Source organism: Rhea americana, unplaced genomic scaffold, assembly GCF_003343005.1.
Source record: "Rhea americana isolate MKP2758 unplaced genomic scaffold, rheAme1 scaffold_552, whole genome shotgun sequence".
In the NCBI taxonomy this organism is placed as follows: Eukaryota; Metazoa; Chordata; class Aves; order Rheiformes; family Rheidae; genus Rhea; species Rhea americana.
In genome coordinates this window covers 65,004-86,951 of record NW_028186704.1, presented here as the reverse complement: position 1 = coordinate 86,951, position 21,948 = coordinate 65,004, and the positions used below count along the sequence as shown (strand labels likewise).

Below are 21,948 nucleotides of genomic sequence, written 5' to 3'. Positions count from 1 at the left end.
ACAAACTATTTATCCCATCTGACAAGACAAATGCAAATTCCTTAGTGAGCTTCTCACATGATACGTACCCTGTGGTTCTCAGCTACATTCTAGGCTCAAACCCTGTGGTGGTATGTTAATGGAATATTTTGAGGAAAATACATTAAWTTAATGTCAGGCTTGCCTAAAACTCTGTTATGTAGGAGAGGAGTGAAGGCTTATTGCTAGCATCTGGGGTTTTTTAAACAAAACCTAATTGGGCTGAATGTTGGCTATATTCTATTCCTCATCATTGTGGTGTCATTATGTTCAAATTACAACTGTGTTGGTGGTGGTGGTGGAACTCTCAAGGATAAGTATCTGCTTGTTTGGTGGTCTTCCTTTCCCCCAGCCCTCCAACAGAATAAGGAGTAGGSACCAAAACAGCTGCAGAAGGCAGAAGGGCTTACAGTGCTCTGAAAAGAAAACACTGTTGCCTCTGTGGAAGGATAACTAGTATTAACTTAAGAGGACAGTTGCTGATAGCACTGGGTGTTATTGTGTCTCTGCTTCTCCACAAGGTGAGAGAGTGCATTTTCTATGCATTTGTCAAATGGAAAGATGGCTTCCAAGATAAATGAGGATCCAGTCCCCTTCGGTTCTTTCTCGTGCCATTGTGATTCTAGCATTTTTGTGTGATTGAGCCATGGTATTTGTACCAATTAAGAAAATGAATATATTCTTTGTCTAAGAGAAAAGGAAATCCCATTTGTAAACAATTTCTTTGATTGCTTGGTTGCATGTTTCCTCTTCTGTCATGATTTTTAGGCAAACCAGATGCTGAGAAGCTTTAGAAAACAGGAAAAAAATTATGGCATCTATCCAGAATGTTTTGTTTTCATGTCTGATGCAAAGTTGGAACTGTAATCATGCTTCCAATGCTTTTGAGAGTGGAAAATACAATACAGTATTTTTGTGACGTGGTTTATATTTGGTTCCCCTAAATCTCTGTGGAAAAAGAGCAGAATCTTCTATCTCAAAATTTAAAAAAGGATACATTTCTTAAACCAGTCAGCTAGTTTTCTCTTCAAGTACTTCATGAGTTCTCTTCTGCTTTTTCTTTCAGGAGTCAACAAGAAGCAGCAGCCAAAAAGTTCTTTTGATGACTTGTTCCTTTTGTGTGTACATATCAGCAGTATGTATGCACAGAAAATTACACAATTCTGTAAATGAGGGAAATTTTAGTGTTTGATATACTTCAATATTGTAAATTATTGCATTTTGTTAAACAAAATGAGTTATTGTTTAAACCATTAATACTAAAATTAAAAGCAGCCCGGGAAGTACAGGAGCAAATACTAGGTAGGGTAAGACTGTGAACCTTATCTAGGTCTATGTTTTGAGCTAAGTTTCTGATAAATACTGGAAGATAAGCATGATATTCCCCTGGGTTTGTGAAGATTTGAGAAGAGAGAATTGAAACACAAAGTTTTGGCAGTTGTTGATAATAAAAATTGCAAATTGATGATATGTGCAGAAAGTCTACCCCTAAGTATCCTGACTTTTTTTTTTCTTTCTTTCTTTCTTTTTCTTTCTTTTTCTATGAACCACACTTCTCTATTTTGGGGGGAAGAAGGTTGTTACAGATGTTTCATTTCTTTGMCATTTGGATTTAATGGTTTTAGAATGGTTTAGTAAATTCAAACTCTTACGAAATGTAGATTCACAAATGTTTTAATAAGTGGACGCAAAGACAGGCTTTTAAAAGTTTGACTGTTGGTATCTGGTATTGGAAGCAAACAATGCAGAATAAGCAAACAGAGGCTTATCTCCCTATTTTGAGTTTTGTTTTTAGGCAGTGAGAGAAAACATTGATCAAGTAGTCTCTTTGGGTATATTGTGGGTGTGTGTGTTTTTTTTTTTTTTTTTTTTTGTAGTAGTTTCAAGTTTGTCTGTAATTTTGTTTAGAGATTTGTAGAAACTTTTCAGCAAAGATAACATTGACTTATACTTCTTCAGATCTGATTTTGTTAAGGGCATATTTTATCTGAGAATGTGCTTTACTTTTATAAAGCTGTCTTGTGTCTTTCCTGAATCAAATACGGATGCTTTGATTTAAAGTCTTGAAGGAGCAAGTATTCTGAACTACAAATATTGAGTGTTACCCATTTTCTTCACAAGCTGTTGCCCCAGACGTGCTCATTAATCCAGTAGCTATTGCAGAACCACTATTGTGCATCAACTCCTGGTTTAATATCAAGAGCATAAGACTGAACACTTTTTTTTTTTTTTTTTTTTTTTTATTACTTACCATGTGAAATTTGCTTCAGGAAAGAAACAAAGCAGGTGGCCCAAATTGGGAATGTGAAAGAGATTCATTTTACCTTGTTTACATGTCTGTGGTAACTTTATCCTTGAGTTGTTTGTTTGTAGAGTTGGGATAGAATTTTTAAATTCTATAAAATGCACAAGCACATCAGAATATTTTGCTTTTAATTATGAGTCTCTGTAAACCTGCAAAACCTATCTAGAATCAAACATGACTTTTACTCCTTTGGAGTGCAATACATGTTGCCAAATTCACTGTAATAAAGAACACTTTAGTATTGTGCCTGACAATTTGGAGAAATGATGAATCTATGCAATACATTTTGTTACTTAAATTACAGAATGTCCAGAAAGTGGATGTCTGTGCTATACTAATAAAATGATACTACCTACACACCTATCCATATAGCTACAGTATGTAGTACACTGTAAGTGGTATAGCTTAATAAATTCATTTCTGAACTTTAGAAGACTTCTTTTGCTGTACTAATTGGAGAAACTACTGCCTCAAGCTAATCTTGCTGAATAAATAGGGGAAGTCAATGAAGAACCCTTCAGAGAACCACAATAACATATGGGAATTTATTCATTCAGTTCTTTTCACACCAGCAGATATTTACAGGTGCCTTGAATCTAAACTATTGCAACCCTGACTGTATTCACTGAATTTAATGTGTTGTCTTAAAATGCTCTGAAAATGTACAGTGTTCCTTTCAATCTCTAGCTTTCCTGCATCAGTGCAACACCTAAACAGAACTCCCTCTCTCACAACAGGCTTTGCAGGACCTTCTGTATGGAGAGGCTGACAATTGTATTCTGAAAAGTAGGTCTGTGTATCTGGCATAATGAGGAACAGCTCTTAAGTACAGGTTGGAGGAAGCATGTGTTTCTCTTTACTGTGAATTTCTCCGACTGACTTGATTTTAAAAAGCTGAAGCACATCATGCTGTTGTGTCTTGTGTTAGGAAGAAGAGAAGGCTGTGGGTGGCATCTAGGGACAAACTTGCACTTACAGTTTCATTTTCAGTATGGCACTCAGCTACTGAGTTTGTGCTGCTGATAGATCTGACCTATCTCCATTGTGAAACTAGGAAACTTTAGCATTAGGGAGCAGAGGGTCTAAAGGGTAACAGCAAAAGTGATACTTTGCTTCATGCCTAGTTTAGGTCACATTCACCTCTCCTTGGAGCTTCCATAATTGCCTTGCCATTCACTGGAGCAAATGAAAACTCCTAATTATCTAGCCCAAACTTTGTCCTATCTGTTCTTGAAGTGATTGCAACAAATTCAGACTTTAAGACTATTTATCAGTTAAAGTAGCCTCCGGTTATGGCTACTAGAAGTTTCTTTCAACACTGTTTCATTTTGTCAACATGTTTCACTTTGTCAAGTAAAATTTCAGGATTAGAAGAAGAGGACAACTTGGAATCCACTTTGACAATATGGAGGAGAACAAGTCTAGTAACACTGAACTGTGGATGATAAGTAGCAAATATTATTTGGCAATGACAAAAGAATCCCGTTGTACTGGTCAGAGTATACTAAGTAAATTGTCACACTTGAATCTTTTAAGCAAAATCCACAATCATGTTTGTAAATTCTTGGCTTCCTGTTTGAGGGAAATTTGACTTGTATCAATGCATCAATTACTGTAACAACCAGGAATGTCTTGTCTACTGTGTTAAAAATTCAAACAGCTGACGTTTCCATATGTTTCTTTCTGACTAATGTAACTTGACAGTTGGAGTTCACAGATAAGCTTATTGAATAAAGATGCATATTTTCGGTATTCTTCTTTTCATTTGATATATGTCAGTGAAGTCCTTGCACTCTTATATTGGCACAGCGGTGTGTTTCAAGCATTCTTTACCTTTTGTTCTTGTTCAAAAGCTTTCAGACTCTGAGATCTGGATTCAGTCCTGCCTGATACTGGAGAGATCAGCACATTCAGAGACCGAGTCTCCACCTGTGTTATGACACAGATGACTACCCTTGGCTAAAAAGCTAGGCTGAATCTATATGCTGAACCCCTTCTATCAAAGATATGCTGAATCCCTTCTGTGTGAAGGGCTTGTGTTACCTTTATGTAGGAGAACGGAAGTTTAAAACAGTAGGTCTAGCCAAAGACCATCGAATTCACTCAAAAGCTTGTGTTAAAAAAGGTGAACTTCTAAGTCTCTTAATTGCAGATTGAATTGCTCTTGACTGGTTTGATGCTTTGACTATACAAATTATTTTTTTGCCTTTTTTTTTTAAAGGTGAAGCTTGCCTACTTGTTTGTAGTTCTTTCTCCAAATCCCCCAAACAGCCATCATCTGAGTGCTCAGGTCCTGTTTGTTGGAATAAGATGCATTTACCCAAAACAGTGCAGCCCGTGTCTCCTTGTTTGCTGTTGTTTTGTCCAGTAACCTGCATGTGTTTACAGGTAGAGCAAAGAATCTTCCCACTGGCCATCATTTGCTCTAGCCAGGAGCAGATCTCCTGAGGGGTGGAGGACCTATTTAATTGCATCCCTTCAGGCTGTGAAAACCTTAAAATATCTGTTTGTGTCAGCGCAAGTGGTGTAGTGATCAGATAATTATATAAAAGGTAACGTCCCCTTCCAGRAAAAGGGAAGGGGGATAGTCTTGGTCTTTTTGAAGAATAAAGATAATTCTGAGGTATGTGGGTAGAGTTGTTTCTCCTGTGACCCTGTTTTGGGAACATAGTTTTTAGGGAAGGCTGGGTGTTTAAATGCTTTACTGCCTATAGCATTTTTATGATGGTTTCTCTGAGTTTTTTTTTAGATTGCTCCTTGCAGTTTGTCCATCTTGGGGCTCTGAATTGCATTCTGAGCTTAGAGATGCCTGCTGTACAACTCAGGATATTTGTTTTCCTTTCCTATTGCTCAGTTCCATTAGATTAAAAAAAAAACAACAAAAAACCCTTTAATTTCTGTTTCATTTAAGTTAGAGGAAGAGGATGTTGATTTAAAGCAGAGGAAGTGGTATCACCACCACTTAATAAGCAGCTTCTTGTGTATTCTTATTAGCCTATGATGCCTATAATCAACAACAAGCAGTAAGTGTGTTTTTTAAAATTTTAATATAGGCAGTAGTTAAACTCCTCATGGAAACCTCCAGAATAATTCCAGTTTCCATCCTTGTTTTGGCATCCAAGGTAGGTGCTTAAAWCTAGATTCTTTAGATACTCTTAGCAATTAGCTCCTTACCAGTCTGAGCCTTTGTTTGCAATTTGTATGCACAGATTTATGATAAATATCTAAACATACAGTGAACTGAGAAATTCACTTGCTGGCTACAATGTCTTTCAGGGTTTTAAAGCAGACCCTGAATGTGTCTGTCGTGTCAGTTCCTGGTGCAGGTAGGGCCGGTAACTTGCACTTCTGGTTGTCTTGCTTTCCGAGTCTAACACTGGAAAGCCTTCTGCTGTTAGGTAGGTTCATGGGACCTGTCTCATGCCTAGAGGGCAAGGTCTTTCAKGTTCTCAGCAATCATTTCCCAAGACTTATGCCAGTTTGCAGCTTTCCCTCTTTCTTGATCTCTTGTTCTGTGAAAAATTCTATTGTGGTTTTCCCTTCCTTTCTCGTTTAGGCAAAAGACGTCAATGACATTTCTATAGTGATGGAAGTCTACAGTCAAGACTTGCATCCAAGATTAGGGAAGGTTCTCCTCAGTAAAGAACAATAGTTCAGAGACTGATAGGCACTTCCCATACACTTCAAGAGAAGACCATGAGACCTGATGCTGGGAAATCAGCCCTGCATATCTTGTTTTCAGTCTGCAGTACAGTCACAGTGCTCACTATCCAGTCAGAATTTTCAGTGAGGATGAACTAGTCAGTGCAAGAGGACTCAAGATGCAGGTGGCACTAAGTAGTGATGCTACTGAGGGACAGCATTAGGATATTTAATCAGGTGGTTCTCAAAGCAGAGACAAAATAATCAAAAATTAATACTTATCTAATTTTAAATTTCTCTTACAGCATGTCTTTCTGTGGTGCCTATCATTACTGCTGAACTGTTGTGTGTCTTAGGATCAGTGCATAAGCAGTGCCAAAATACTGCTTTAGCCTATCTATTCAATGAATTTTGCAAGTTGCTGAAAACCTTTTATGATCTATACGTGGCTCATGCGCTATTTCTTGGCCCCTTCTGTGCTAGGTACTTGGGTAAGATACAGCTTTGCTGGAGCTGAAGTGGATTGAGAAGATGATCCTCCAGTGTCTCCTGATGCCCACGTTGTCAGTCTTTTACTAGCTTTGTGTAAACAGTGGATAAGAAGGTAGGCAAGACTGAAGTTTATATCTGGAGTTGTGATGCCCACCTTCTCTAGCCACCATCTGTCTTTAGAGATGCCCAAACTGCACAAATGTGTTCTCCCCTCACTTAGGATTTTTATATCTCCTGTTCTTGAGATCCTCTGAGTGGCTGGAGGCCTGTCACCTTTGTAAATCAGGCTGTAGTTTGGGCAATAGACTTCCCCCTCCCCTTTTTTTTGTCTTAATGGGCTGTCTCTTGGTGGAGTTTTCAGCTCTAATGATATGATAGAAATAACTCGTCGTTACTTTTTTTCCATTTAAAATGCAGCTGCATAAGGGAGGAGGGTCATGTGGTGTTGGTCTTGATCATGGGGTTGTCACTACTGCTCGGTAGTCAGAGCTCTTCAAAAGACTGGCTTTCTGAAAGAGATGCTTGATTAATCCAGTTTGCAGGAGCTTTCAAGAACTAGCAGAGTGAGCAAGATCTCAGTTTTAGCAGAAGGCAAAAAGGTTATAGGGTAGAGCTGTCTCTGCTTGTCCACCTTGTCTCCAGTCCAGTAGATTGCTAAAGGGTACACCTACACTGTTTTCCTGGAGGCAGACAGCATTAAGCAGATGGTGACAGCTGCAGAATGACACTGATACGTAGGTTGTGTCACATTTTGCTGGAAYGAGCATGTCCGCACAGCTCCTGATGACCTGCCAGAGCCCCACAGCACTGGCTAGTTGTTAGCTCTGGAACACAAAGTCTCCCGTAAAACTCAGAAAAACGGGAGATAATGGACACTGTCAGCCATTCTGCCCCTTCGGTGCCTCGGAGAGGCAGCAGTCTGAATCAGGAAAGCCTTTGGGCGTAGCACAAAATTGGGTTGACTATTGCCAGGTCCACCTTGAAGAAATTCTCTTTCTGAGTTAGGGGCTGTGATACCTTATCAGTGCATGTGTAAAAACTAAATGCTTTAAGCTTACAAACTGCCAGGAGATCACAAGTTTTATGTTTTGTGCATGCAGCTTCAGAATAAGGCATACTCATGTTTAGCATTCTCTGCTCGAATTGGGATTAGCCATCTGACCAGTATGATCCCAGTTCTGTTAGTGAGTTGGATGAATAGATTTTTGGTAATCAAGGTCAAAGATGGTCAGATGTTTTTAAAAAAAAAATAATTCTTCCCTCAAGTTCTTGCTACTTATAGTTATGGTAATGCACAGAGATTATGAAATCAATTTTGATTAAAAATGCTTTCTAGGTATTTGTAGTCTATTGAAGTAATTTTGTTGTGATTTGAAGTTCTTGCTTGTRAGTGATATTTGTTCTACTTCAAAAGGAAATTTGAAGTTTCTTGTTTAATCTTGTAATCCAGGATTACAGAACATCCTGCACTTCTTTTTTTTAAGTAACAGGTCTGCTTTAATTAGAAAGGTTCTAATACAGATTAAGGCATTAGCCAAACTGGAATCCTCCCATCTCTCAATGAAATTATGAGAGTGCTAGAACTATTTAGATAATCAAGATTACAGAATATTTCATTGAGCCATGCACAGTCAACCTTAATAGGATAAATACTCAATACCCAAAATCAGGAACTTTTGAGACCTAGCAGATGATTTTTTCTCTCTCCAAACAGTCTATGATCTATGTAGCAGATCTTGCAAATTTTCTCCTGAACAGATCTGAATTGATGAGATTGATAATGTGAATAAAGTGGGAAAAATGMCATATACAGCACGCCACAGGCAAAAGACAGCAAGACTGGATTATAGCTCAGATGTGTTCTACTTTACTGACAGTTAAGATTAAAAATACCAATTACTCCATGCAGCTCCAGTCAAGATGGTGATCTAAATGGAAAGAACCTAAGGAAAAATTAAATAAAACAAAAAAATGAGAAATGAGAAGGTGCAATTTGCTTCACTTTAAAAGAAAAAAATGCCCCAGTTGTCTGTAAGAGAAATCAAAGATATAAAAAGTAGATAAAGAAAAACATTTAATATATTGTCTGTCCAATGTGGTAAAATATTAATGGAGAAAAAGAATTGGAGTTTTATTTCTGCTTAATGAAGGATCCCAGTTTTCTAATCTTAGACTGTGTACATTGAAGGGGATTTTCTACTCAGTARCACAAATTTTGCAATTTTACTGTGGCCATTTACTCAACCAGGTCTTTAATTCAGATGTATTATGTTCCAGGAAATGTTTGGACTCTGAAATTGGGAATTTCCACATTAAAGACTTCAAAATGCTATTGCACACTATAATTGAATTTTTGTGTACAATTAGCTTAAAGTATTAATATAAAAAGTAGGTAGTTGCATCTAATGATTTTTTTTGAGTAATCTGAACCATCTGCCTCTAGATATTAAGGAGTTCACTGCTTTAATCCAGATTATGGCTGACAAACTAGTTTTGGCATTCACGTTTCACTAGCATTGTGCCCTTGAAGAGCTGCTGTGGTAACTCTCTTGCTTATAATTGTTGGTGTTGAAAACATTTTTGGTTCAGTTTGGCATTGTTGTGGTTGGTTGCTTGTGGCTTTCTTTTTTTTACCCCCCTTGTGAAGAAGATGGCCTTCCTAATGAAAAGTATGTTGAGCAACCAGGTAAAGAATTTGGGACTTGGAGGTGGAGGGGAAGAAAGCAAAGAAGAAAGCACACCTTCTGACCCAGCAGCAGCTGCGGGAATGACCAGAGAGGAGTATGAGGAATATCAAAAGCAAGTGGTTGAGGAGAAGTGAGTACCTATTCCTTATTATCAGTATTGGGCTGATTCCTGGTGGCTTTGTTCAGATGAGAAAAAGAGAGCCAAACATCCCATTCTCTTCCCCCCTTTTAAAGCATAAGAGTGTAAGACTGTAAGAGTGGTCTTTGCTAAAGAGACTTTCCAAAATAAAATGTTTGGAATTGGAGATAACAATGTTTTTTTTTTTTTCCCTTTTCCCCCCTCTTCCTCCAACGCTCTCCTATACACCTTGATATACTGGATTCATTCTTTATTGGGTTTGTCATACCTACCATTTTTTCTTCCATTGATGCAAAGCTGGCTCTAAAGCAGTAGTTAATACTAAAATSTGTATGATTTTTTTTTCTTCTAGAACTCTGAGTATACTTTAAATACCTATTTTTTTCTCTTGTCCACATTTATCATGGCGGACAAAGAAGTAAGAGAGAGTRTTATGTTAAAACAGGTTATATTTATCTGAAGAAAACTTTTCTTAAGATAGTTTATATTTTTGTAGTTACAGTCTCAGTTTTTTTCCMTGAAATCTACTAAATAAAGCAGAACTTTTAAACTGATTAAACCTCAAAGATTTTTTTTTTCTGTAACTGTGATCTTTAACCATTCCTTTTGTTTAAGTATCAAAACAGTGATAAAATAAAGGGGTTTAAACATGTAGGAGTTTAAATCATGCATAATTATGAAGAAAGCAGTTGATTTTTAAATCTCAGATGCATCTGTTCCTCTAATGATCAATTACGTAATGGTTGTGTAAATCCTTCACCTAAGGTGATTATAGGTGAAAGGTTAATGGCTGGTGGTATTTATGAGGTATCCAGGTCTGTATTTAGCAGTGGTTAAAAACCTTGAATTTGGAAAAAATACAGAATGTTTTGTTAGGAATTTTTTCAAGGGATATTTAAAAGAAAAATAATCAGCTGCCTACAGAAAAAATGCTTGGGTGGGAAAAAAAGAAAAAAGAAAGGGAAATTCTTTCTGKAATGCTTTAAAGTATGGCATATGTCTGGTACGTACTGAAAAGTGTTTGGGAGCGAGTGCGGCAGTGCTTACGAAAGCTGGGATAGCTGGGAGTAACTGAAGTGTTTTCAAAGAGTTAAAGAATGACTGAGGACGTCGCCCCTGGTGTGGTTATGTAAGCGTGGCGGAAATGCTGGTCGCGGGCAGAACATCTGTTCAGGGCTGCCTGGATCTGACCGTTTTCAGCTCTGCAGAGCGGRGATCAGAGAGGTAAAGTCCCTTGCTGGAGGTCGTACAGTGAGCCAGCGCCTCAGGCGGAGTTTAGCCTTTGGCACGTGACCATCCCAGCTCTGCGATTCTTTCTTGTTTGTTTTTGGCAGCTAAACCCGTAAAAACACCCTGGCTGCTGTTTCTCGGGAAAACGTGCAGTGCACAGGCGCAAGCAGACGAGCTGCAATGGCACGGGGCCGTGGAGTTCGCTGCCCGCATCGCAGGGGTTAGCCGGAGGGGGCTGCCAGTGTGTGCTGTGCATCACAGACTCTTGACTGGCATGAAACTCTCTTAAATCTCTTTCCTGCTCCCTCAAATCTTCGTATTCCAGGCCAGGATTAAAACCTACAGAACACCAAGGTGAAAGATTAGGCAGGACACCAGGGCCCAGTGAGATTTGCTGAGCCTGCACGTAACGCCAGGGCCAGCGAGAAGCCCAGTGCTCCCACGGGAGTCTTGGGGAGAAAATCCTCTCCCGTCCCTCGGTCTCACAGGATGCCTGAAGGGATTTGCAGCACCGCTGAGATCACCAGCCTGTGTGATCATACCCCGCTGCCAGCCGGGGCTGCTGCCTGCTCCTCCAGGGGCCGGCGAAAAGCTGACTTCTGCAGTTTAAGTTGACTTCCATTGATATCAATGTTTTGTAATTAAAAATAAAAYACAGTAAAGTAGAATTAAAAAAAGAGAGGGGTGGAATGCACAAAGATTAATTTCTGGAAGCAGAAGAGAAATAATAYTTCATCTTGCAGGTGGTTTTGATATGACAAAATACATATATAGGAACAAAAACAATTTTGCCTGAGACTTTCCRTTAGACTTTTCTGAACAAAAGGAGGTAAAAGGTGAATGTTACAAATCTAATCTAATGTTACCAAAAAAGTCTGTAGATACACAACTTGCAAATAAATAAATAATGTAACCAACAATTGTGATGAWGCTTTCTTAAATCACAAATAAGTACTTTTCTGCAAACTGAAGCTGTGGAGCTCATTTCCACAGGTTATTTTAGAAGAATGATTGGATTCAGAAAGAGGCTGCACAAATTCATATATGACAGAGGCCGTCTAGGCCTATTGAAGACAATGAAGTAGAACCAATTTCCAGCTCAAGTAGTCCCTAAATCAGGCTTTTGGAAGCTGGGCGGTTACGGTACAGAATACCTATCCTGTTCTTAATTTTTTCTTTGTCTGTTACTGTCTACTGTTGGAGATGACTGTAGGATAAGTGAACTTTTTGGTCAGAAAGACCAAAAAGACCCAGAGCCAGGAAGACCATTCTGACATTATGTTGTGTTTTTATATGTTATGAAGCATATTATGTTTGTAGAATGGAAATATTGACAGGCAGCCCCATTTCAGCAAGTGCCTCTGGTGGAATAAACAAGGAACAGGCTTAACTTTTCTGTTACTGTTTACTGGAATTGTTCGTTGTTACAAGAGCTAGTACGGGTACAGCATCTAGACGAGCAGTGCTAGCTTATTCTTTATCCTTATGGGACCTGCTATGACTTATGGGAACTGCTCTAAGATCAAACTTGTGATTCAGTAAGTCTTACACCTGTAACATTACTTTAATAGTAACTCCTTTTGTGCCTTTAGACAAGTTACATAACTTCAGGAATAACTGCTACATGTAGCTTTCTGCAGCTGGGTGATCATTCAATGTAAAAGACAGTGTTTTGTTAGTATGCTGAAGAAACTTTTTTTTTCTGATTTTCAGAATGGAGAGAGATGCAGCATTTGCACAAAAAAAGGCAGAGAGAGCCTGTCTGAGGGTTCACCTGAGAGAAAAGTACCGACTCCCTAAGGTAAGCCAGTAGTTCATGATCTGATCTCATTCAATGGCCAGTTTTGAAACAGCTTCATCCAGAACTGCTGATTCAGTTCTGAAATTCTGTTCTGAAACTACAGGCCAGCCAGCCTCACTTCCATCCCTGGAAAGGTGATGGAACAGCTCCTTCTGGATGTCATCTCCAAGCGTATGGAAAAAGAGAAGATGACCAGGAATAGTCGGCAGGGATTCACCCAGGGGAAATCATGCTTAACCAACCTGATACCTTCTATGACGGCATGACTGGCTGGGGAAATGAGGGGAGAGCAGTGGATGTTGTCTACCTTGAATTCAGCAAGACTTTCAACACTGTTTCCCATAATGTCCTCATAGGCAAGCTCAGGAAGTGCAGGCCAGGTGAGTGGACAGTGAGGTGGATTAAGAACTGGCTGAATGGCAGAGATCAGAGGGCTGTGCTCAGTGGTGCAGAGTCCAGTTGGAGGCCTGTGGCTAGTGGWGTCCCCCAGGGCTCAGTACTGGGTCAGTCTTGTTCACCTTCTTCCTCAGTGACCTGGATGAGGGGATGGAGTGCCTCCTCAGCAAGTTTGCYGATGATCCCAAGGTGGGAGGAGGGGCTGACACACCGGAGGGCTGTGCTGCCATTCAGAGAGAGCTGGCCAGGCTGGAGRGCTGGGCAGAGAGGAACCTCCTGAGGTTCAACAAGGGCAAGTGCAGGGTCCTGCACCTAGGGAGGAATAACCCCAGGCACCAGTACAAGCTGGGGGCTGCCCTGCTGGAGAGCAGCTCTGCAGAGAAGGACCTGGGAGTGCTGGTGGATGACAAGTCGACCGTGAGCCAGCAGTGAGCGCTTGTGGCCAAGAAGACCAATGGTCTCCTGGGCCGCATTAGGAAGAGCGTTGCCAGCAGGTCGAGGGAGGTGATCCTGCCCCTCTACTCAGCCCTGGTGAGGCCTCATCTCGAGTACTGCGTCCAGTTCTGGGCTGCCCAGTCCAAGAGAGACATGGAGCTACTGGAGAGAGTCCAGCGTAGGGCTATGAAGATGATCAGAGGGCTGGAGCATCTGCCCTATGAGGAATGACTGTGAGAGCTGGGCCCCCCTCAGCTTCTCCTCTCCTGGCTGATCTGATCAATGTGTCTAAGTATCTGAAGGGAGGGTGCCRAGAGGACAGGGCCGGGCTCTTTTCAGTGGTGCCAAGTGACAGGATGAGAAGCAATGGTGCTCAAACTGAAACCCAGAAGTTCCATCTGAACATTAGGARAAAAACTTTTTTACTGTGAGGGTGACTGAGCACTGTAGCAGGTTGCCCAGAGAGATTGTGGAGTCTCTATCCTTTGAGATATTCAAAAGCTATCTGGGCAGGGTCCGGGGCAATGTGCTCTAGGTGACCCTGCTTTAGCAGGGAGGTTGGACTAGGTAATCTCTGGAGTTCCCTTCCAACCTCCACCACTCTGCTTCTGTGATCCTCTTCCGGCTGTTGAATTGCCCGCTGAAACATCAGAAGTGGCAGAAGTAAAGGACCTAGCAGACACGCAATTAAGAGTTAGAAAACAAAGCCACCTAAGCACAGCAAGTTGTTATATTGTGTAAATACAATTTTAAAATGATATGTCTTTTCTATGGAGCAAGTAGTTAGGTGCTGATTGTGAACGTGAGCCATCAGAGGCCCTCTAGTGCCAATTTCGTAAAATTACAGCACTGTTACGTGAAAAACACCTTCATTTGCTTTAATCAGAGTTACAGCCTGGCATCCTAAGGTCTAGACAAATACAGTCTATCTTCAGATATTCTCTGAACAAAATGCCCAGCTGGAAGAGAAAGGCACATGCCTGGAGAAGCATGGATGTGTGTTAGTTTTGTACATGACCAATGTCTTTTATAAGGTATAAGGAAAAAGGGCAGATTGTCCACCATGCTCTTTAGTCATCAATTGCAATGTACTGTTTGTTCTGGGTGGGTGCTCAGCATAGTGACAATTGAAGAAAGAGATAAACATATCCTGAGGGCATGTTTAATTACAGAAAGATTAGTTATGTGGAAAAAAAATGAAGTACAAGATTTTAAGTGGTTGATTGGATTATAGACTTAAATCTCTAAACACTAGCATTTTACTTAGCAGATGAGTAGAGAGGTATCATAAGATTTTTCACTAGCCTTTGCTTTCTTTTTGGAGGCATATGTTGAGCCAGCTACTGTACAGCATCTCCCTGCAGCATGACCACACCCTGTGAGGCCCTTGCTTTAAGTCTGAAAGGGGCAAGTTTTAAAGGCTTAAGGAAAGTTAGATGCCAAATTGCCACCTAAAGTCGGGAGGAGCATGATGTGCCTCTGATTTTGAAAGTCTCCCATCAGTAGTGCTGATTCTGATCCTGAGATGGCATTAAGATTTCTGCAATCATCCTTGAGCGACCTCSTACAAAGGCACTGCAGCTCCTAGTAACCCAGAAGATGCAATGACGATTGGCTCTGTCTCCAGCAGGATTTTGACTTTGGTATGCACAAACGGCTGTTTGGAGCCAGACWTCCAGTGCCAATAGTGGGCAGGCCAAGGTATGACAGGGACTCTAAGCTAGCAGAGCTCTTAAGCGTACGCTTAGCTGTGCCGATTTGCAGCAGGGCAAGTACGTTTTGCAGGATATGCTCTTTTGCATTTGTGTGTCTACCTATAGAGAGTTTCATGTCTGAAAGTCTGCTTTCTGTACTTTCTTTATGAAAATATATGTTATATTAGGAAAAAATGAAATTATTACATGCATACTGTATGGCCCTGAAAAAAAAGCAAGTCTATCATACAATCTTACRGCAGCAAAAGCTCTCAAATGTGTGGTAATGCAGTCCAGCTGCATTAATTATTTTGRAAAAAATGAAGCTAATTTCAGGTAGGACAGAAACTCTGAATATGACCAGTATCAATCCCTATCACACATGATGAATGGGAGCATGAAATTCAAGACTAAGCAGGGCCTCCTTTTCAGTGCAAAAGCTAAAGCTCTGTGCTATCTGGGCCAGATTTATAAGAGAAAGCATTCTCTTAATGAACCTTAATCCTATTAACAGAATTGTCAACTTGACTATGTCATGAGAAAGGTGGTTTCATCCATGAGATATTTGGTTTATGGACAACTTCTGCCTCCCCAGAGTATTTAGTGCATCACCTCCATACAAAGCACAGTATTATTACTCTCTGTTTTGAACATTAATTTTCACTTGATGCTGCAAGCTGCTTTCATCAGTCTGACCAACKTATATTCCTATGAGTTGTTCTTCCACAAACACACCTCAGGGCAGTGTCACTTTAGTGTGTGTGTGTGGGAAGTCTGATACCTAAGAGAAGGTGAAAATAGATGYTCTACTGTAAGTTATATTTCAAAAGCTAGTCAGTTGGAGACTGTTCTAGGTCTCATTAAGTTGAGTCTTATTTACTGAAAGGCTTTCATCTGAAGTATTGGTAGTGTGGGACCATTCAGAGAGAGCTGGCCAGGCTGGAGGGCTGGGCAGAGAGGAACCTCCTGAGGTTCAACAAGGGCAAGTGCAGAGTCCTGCACCTAGGGAGGAACAACCCTAGGCACCAGTACAAGCTGGGGGCTGCCCTGCTGGAGAGCAGCTCTGCAGACAAGGACCTGGGAGTGCTGGTGGACCATGAGCCAGCAATGTGCCCTTGTGGCCAGGAAGGTCAATGGTCTCCTGGGGTGCATTAGGAAGAGCGTTGCCAGCAGGTCGAGGGAGGTGATCCTGCCCCTCTACTCAGCCCTGGTGAGGCCTCATCTCAAGTACTGTGTCCAGTTCTGGGCTACCCAGGACAAGAGGGACATGGAGCTACTGGAGAGAGTCCAGCGTAGGGCTACGAGGATGATCAGAGGGCTGGAGCACCTGCCCTAGGAGGAACGGCTGTGAGAGCTGGGCCTCTTCAGCCTGGGGAAGAGACGACTGAGGGGGGATCTGATCAATGTGTACAAGTACCTGAAGGGAGGGTGTCAAGGGGACGGGCACAAACTCTTTCCAGTTGTCCCGTGTGACAGGACAAGAGGCAACGGGCAGAAATTGAAGCACAGGCAGTTCTGCCTGACCGTGAGGGGGAATTTCTTCCCTGTGAGAGTGACGGAGCACTGGCACAGGTTGCCCAGAGAGGTTGTGGAGTCTCCTCCTCTGGAGCTCTTCAAGGCCCACCTGGATGCAACCTTGTCTAACATGCTCTAGGTGACCCTGCTGAGCAGGGGGGTTGGCCTAGATGATCTCCAGAGGTCCCTKCCAACCTTACTGATTCTATGACTAGACTGAACAACTCTAGTAACTATGCAGTTACTTTGCCATTACTTTGAGAAATTCCATSTCTAAAACCAGGAATGAGATATCAGTAATAACAAGTAAATGCTATAGAGTAGGTCAAACAAGGAAATAAGATTGTGCTAGTGACTGTTTTTTTTATGATGTACATCAATGAAAAAGACACTGAAAGCCATTTAAGTTTGGAAATTGGACCATCTCCCCTGAGCTTTCCCTGAAGAGCTACCTGTATRGTCAGTAGATGTTATCAGCAAAAGYGTGTGGKCCTGGGCCCACAACAGGCCTGAATAGACCAGCTGTGGTTACACAGGGGAAAATGAAGTTACAGTGTGGATGTTGGGGAAAAGCAGCAGCAGGGTGCTCCTGAGTGCTGTGCCAGGAGCCTAGAGACCAGCACAAGCCATGCCCTCTGGATTTGGACCACGGCAGGCAGGGCCAAGCCAGTCATGGGTCCARTGCCATCACCAAGGAAGGCAAGGGCTGAGGTCTATCCTGGAAAACTGATGGAGCAGTCGGGGTCAGCAGGGGATGGGCYGGACGCAGGCGTACCTCTGACGTGGCTCAGGGCCAGGCTGGAGCTGAGCCGAAATAGGGTCCTTGGCCCCAGGTCAAGGAGGTCCTGGTCGGGCTGGTTCGGGCAGTGACCTGATGGTGCCCTGGCACCTGGGTGTCATGCGGCCACTGCATGTGGTGCTAGGAAACTGTTTGGCTTCAGTGTAGATTAGTCTACGACCAGGCTTCACAAAAAAGGACTGTTGTGTTACACCTATAATGAAATAGATCTAACTGACCCTGACCTTCTCAGCTGTGTAAAAGTCATCAGGAGAGAGGCCACCTAGTCCAGTATATGTTTATCAAGGGCCAGGGAGGCCTTCTGCAGGGGGTTCTTAGACCCCTTTGCCCCCACTGCCCTGTCCATGAGAACCTGCTTGTTTTGGGTGCTGATGGGTGTATTCTGATGCAGGGTGGCCCTCCATCGCTGTCAGAACCATATCCATCCTTGGACAAACAGCACTTGTTGCTTTATTCAAATAAAGCATATGCTGCATGCCCCAGGGAGTCTCCCGAGTGCTTGGGGGAGATGTAGGCAGGTTATTTTACAATTGCAATAAAAGAGAAAAAAAAGAGATCTCCTATTTTGGTCAGCAGGCTCCGTGCTGGAGGCAGCTCAGTTCTGCTTGGTATCTGGGCTGCTGAGATTCACTTGTGATCCTCACAGCTGCCCTTCTCCTGAGGGAGGTACCCTCTGGATTTGGCTCTTTATCCTCCTTGTCTCCATCTATTTTCTGTTCAGCCCTGGCTAGTCTGCACCTTTGTGCATACAGTGAGGCAGTGGGGAGCTGCAAACCCTGCACACCCTCACTGCAAACTGCTGTCTAGAGCTGTCAGACGTGATGAGAAAGAGAAGAAGCTGTATGCATCTTATGTGCTTCTTGGTTTGCTCTTGTGAGATCCTCCTCTGTTGAAGCTCGTTCTAAGTCCACTCAAGGCCAGGCTGAATGCTGACTGGATAGAAGTGAGTAGAAGTTCAGTGACATTGTTGGAATTGTACTGGTTTAGACCATATCTAAATGTCCTCCTCTCTGGTCAGGCATTACTTTGGACCCCTAAACTGCTATGAATCCCATCTCAGATTTAGTAGGAGTTCCAGAGTTCATGTTCCAGAAGTGTCTTTTGTGTGTGTCATATGGCCATTGCTACGATATGCAGTAGTGTGCAGTGATGATGTCTTAAATTATTGCTAGTTCTCAGGGGTGGTGAATGTGTGATTGGCTGCTTGATGGGATTGTTTGAGTAATTAATGAGGTAACTTTTATTATCATTTTCTACTGCTACTTGGGAGAATCTCAAAACAGGTAGCTCCTCTGATATCCAGGGCTTGGTGATTAAAAGCTTAACTCATTGCTCCTGCTGCACAATTAATAAGAGAACACTTCTGCTGATTGGGATACTGTTTCTAGCTCCCGTAAATCTGATGGTAACAATCCACAGCTGAAGGGGTTAAGAGATGGCCTCACTCCTTTTAGCCACATAGTAGTAAGGCCTAAAACTRCACAACCATTGCTCGTATACGTGCTTTCATTCATTCTTACGTTCATTCATTTGTGCAAACCCAGGACCCCTCTCACTCTCGAAAACACCTCCTGCTGACAGCATTGCTGCTTATTCATATCAGGCCTTTGCTGCTGTCATGCTTCATTTTGGAGATGTAATGAGGCATTAATGCTTATCTTTGATGTGTGAACTGTGTCAAAATATGCTGTTCTTATGAGGACTGGATCCATCAGAATCCACCGCAAAATGTGAACAAAATCACCATTGTTTGAAAAATCGACATAGCCCCACTGATAGAGCATATCAACAGGCGGGCAGGAAGCAAGCGTGTATAGCACTTACTGCCTCTCAGCCTTTTTAATTGCTTAAACAGGTCCTTCTCTTGTCTCCTTTTGCTTGCTCGGACTCATGCTCAAGCTCCATCCTCTTTTGTTGTCCAASTCCTCCTATTACCCCACTTACCAGCACTGCAACAGTGCTCTGATTATGTACCAGGCAGCCCTTGCTTTTCATCATGCCCCAGAGATGCCAGCTGAAGACCTAGATATGGTTTAGACATGTTGTTTGGGGAAGATAGAGACATTTTTTTCCATTAAYTCTTTTCTAGGTTTCTTTGTACTATGTGAGTTTTGTTTTGTGAGAAGCTCCAGGTAGAAGATACTCCACTTTAAAGTCCCAAGCTGGCTAGTAGGTTCCTTTTAACCTTCACTCAAACTTTGTAAAGCTTTTCAGATAAGAGTTGTGTCAGAAGCACTTTTATATGTCTAGCTTCTAAAATGGTAGGTCTCTGAGCTGAAATGATTTTGACTTTAATATGAAATTTTGTATAGTTTGAGCATTGTCTTTTTGTCTTGCTTTTGAATAAAAAGTGTATGAAAGGTAAAAGCAATAATAAGACCTTCCAYGATGAAATTCAAAAGAGGGGTAGAAGAAAGGATTCAAAATTAGTGTGACTAGAATGAAATTGGAGTATTGAACAAAATGCTGGTGTTGTATGTAAGGGTTTGTGTTTTCATGATAGACCTTGCTACATTAAGCATTTTCAGATCTCTCTGCATGCATGTGTGTAAAGTGCTTGGGTTTTTTTTTGATTGGGAGGAGGGTCTGTTCAGGATTACAGCCCTACTGTTACTCATGTATTTCAGTACAGATATTTATAGGCAGMTCAGCAGAATTCACCTGCTCATCAAGCCTCTAATACAAAAGGTGGCAAGCWACAAAACTGATCAAATAAAAACAGTGGCTATTAGACTTGCATATTTGATGTAATAAAATACTGAATGTCATCAGTAGATTGAATTAACAGAAATCCAGCAATAACCTCAAAAGAAATGGCAGGAAACGTGAGCTGACCTTCTAAACTAGAAGGGAACCAGTAATCTAGCATGACATCCCATGGCCAGTTTCTAGGAAGTTAAGCTGCATTGCTCAACAACACCCACTTCCATTTGACTCCTGGGCATTTCTCAGCAGACCACTGAAATATCAATAGCTTTTTTTAAAATTATTTTTATTTTATTTTTATTTGAGTTCTGCAAAATGGACGCATGAGCTGCACTTTTTCAGGGCACGTATGTCCTGTAAGTGTTACAAAGTCACAGCCAGCTACAGCCATCTGGGTACACACGTGGAGTGCAGAATAGTTTTTTGTATAAAAGTATAATCTTTAATTTGCCTAGAGGAAAGTTGTTTTTCCAAAAAAAAAAAAAATTGCAAAGCCCAAAGTAGCTGGTTTTGAGGCAGAGGATGGCCCAGGTTCGGCCCATGGCTCACGCCAGCTGCCGCCCGGCCTCGGCCGCTCACCTTCCTTGTAGGAGCCGCCACTGAGCCCTGGGCACAGGTGCTGGGAGCTCTGCGGAGCCCCAGGCGCTGCCGCCTCCTGACCTTGACCCACACGTCTATGGGGATGGGAGTGGGGGCTGCGGGTGGGAGTTCCGGTTTGGTATTGATATCCAAAAATGCAGCCACAAAATGATTAGGGGAAGGGCAGCCAGGCAGTTTCTCTGAAGCTGTCATCTTGTGGGCCAAATCACAGACCAGACAACTCCTAAACRGCATGCTGCAGCATGTCCTTGGTATACCAGGGCCAAAAAGCTGAATTAAAATAACTTGTAGTGGAATCACATCAAAGATTTCCAGAAAAGGCAGGTGATACTGAGGGCTTCAGTTTTAACCCTGCTGAAAGCCTTCACAGAAACACAGTTGTTACTTTTTGAAAAATCCACACTTACGTGAGGGCTTATTGAGACCCTGGATTCATAAGTTACATCTAAAAACTTTGATTCAACAATCTCTGCAATCGATTCAATGCCCACTAAAGCCCACCTCCATCTCCCTCCTGCTCCTCCCCCCCCCAAAAAAAAACAAAAAAAACCCAAACAAACAAACAAAAAAAAAACCTCACCGGTAATTGCTTTGCATCCTGGACTAGCAGAAACAAAAAAAAACTGTCATATATTGTTCTATTTTCTGTATCTGTTTTTGTATCAGAGTGAGCTGGATGAGAACCAAATACAGATGGCTGGAGATGACGTGGGTTTGCCAGAAGACCTTCAGAAAATGGTGGCAGAAGATCAGGTGGAGGAAGAGGACAAGGACTCTATCCTGGGACAGTTGCAGAACATTCAGAATATGGACATGGACACAATCAAAGAAAAGGCTCAAGCTACCTTCACAGAAATGAAGCAGGCTGCTGAGCAGAAGTGTTCTGTGATGTAGAAGAGATGCCGCCTGTGAGCAAATTCCACCTTGTCTCACGGGGGCTGTGGGGTGAGGGCCAGCAGARGTTGCCACTTAGCTCTGCGGCAGTAAATGTAAATATAAGGGACAGAGAGAGAGAGAGAGACTGAAAACTCCAGATGGTCAAAATTTAGGTCCTGTGACTGCTTAGTGCTAAGTTAGAACTGATCATCATTTTGTTAACAAAATATTTTTCCCCATGGAAAAAAATGGCTTAATAAGCAACTATTTGGGAAAGAAGTGCCTTTTTCCTTTTTTTTTTTCCAAAAAGTCATCAGAAGTGTTACTAAATATGTTTTTAACCAAAATTGTGCTTCTGATGCACAACATATCTGTTATCACTCATTTAATATTATTTTCAGAAAATGCACATACATATATACACATTTGTAATAAAAAAAAGTTCCAAGTGTTTTGAAACAAAATTAGTATTCAAATGTTGACATTTTCTGCAAGTTTTTTTATTTTTTATTTTTTATTTTTGACCATCTCTGCATTAAATATAGCATAAGGCAAATGCTGAGGCATATAATTACATAGCTTGGGCCAAAGTGTTACCGTATGTGGAACTGAG

General features: G+C 41.6%; 1 protein-coding gene across 1 annotated transcript in view; it reads left to right on the top strand.

The window, feature by feature from the left end:
• LMAN1 (lectin, mannose binding 1) overlaps nt 1-21,666 on the top strand; it is a 62,580-nt gene extending 40,914 nt beyond the window's left edge. The window contains exons 12-14 of the mRNA XM_085318784.1: nt 9,108-9,274; nt 12,227-12,314; nt 21,126-21,666. Of these exons, the coding sequence (XP_085174910.1) occupies nt 9,108-9,274; nt 12,227-12,314; nt 21,126-21,353 (483 nt within the window). The 3' untranslated portion in view covers nt 21,354-21,666. The remainder of the gene's footprint in view (nt 1-9,107; nt 9,275-12,226; nt 12,315-21,125) is intronic.
• Nucleotides 21,667-21,948: the final 282 nt, after the last annotated feature.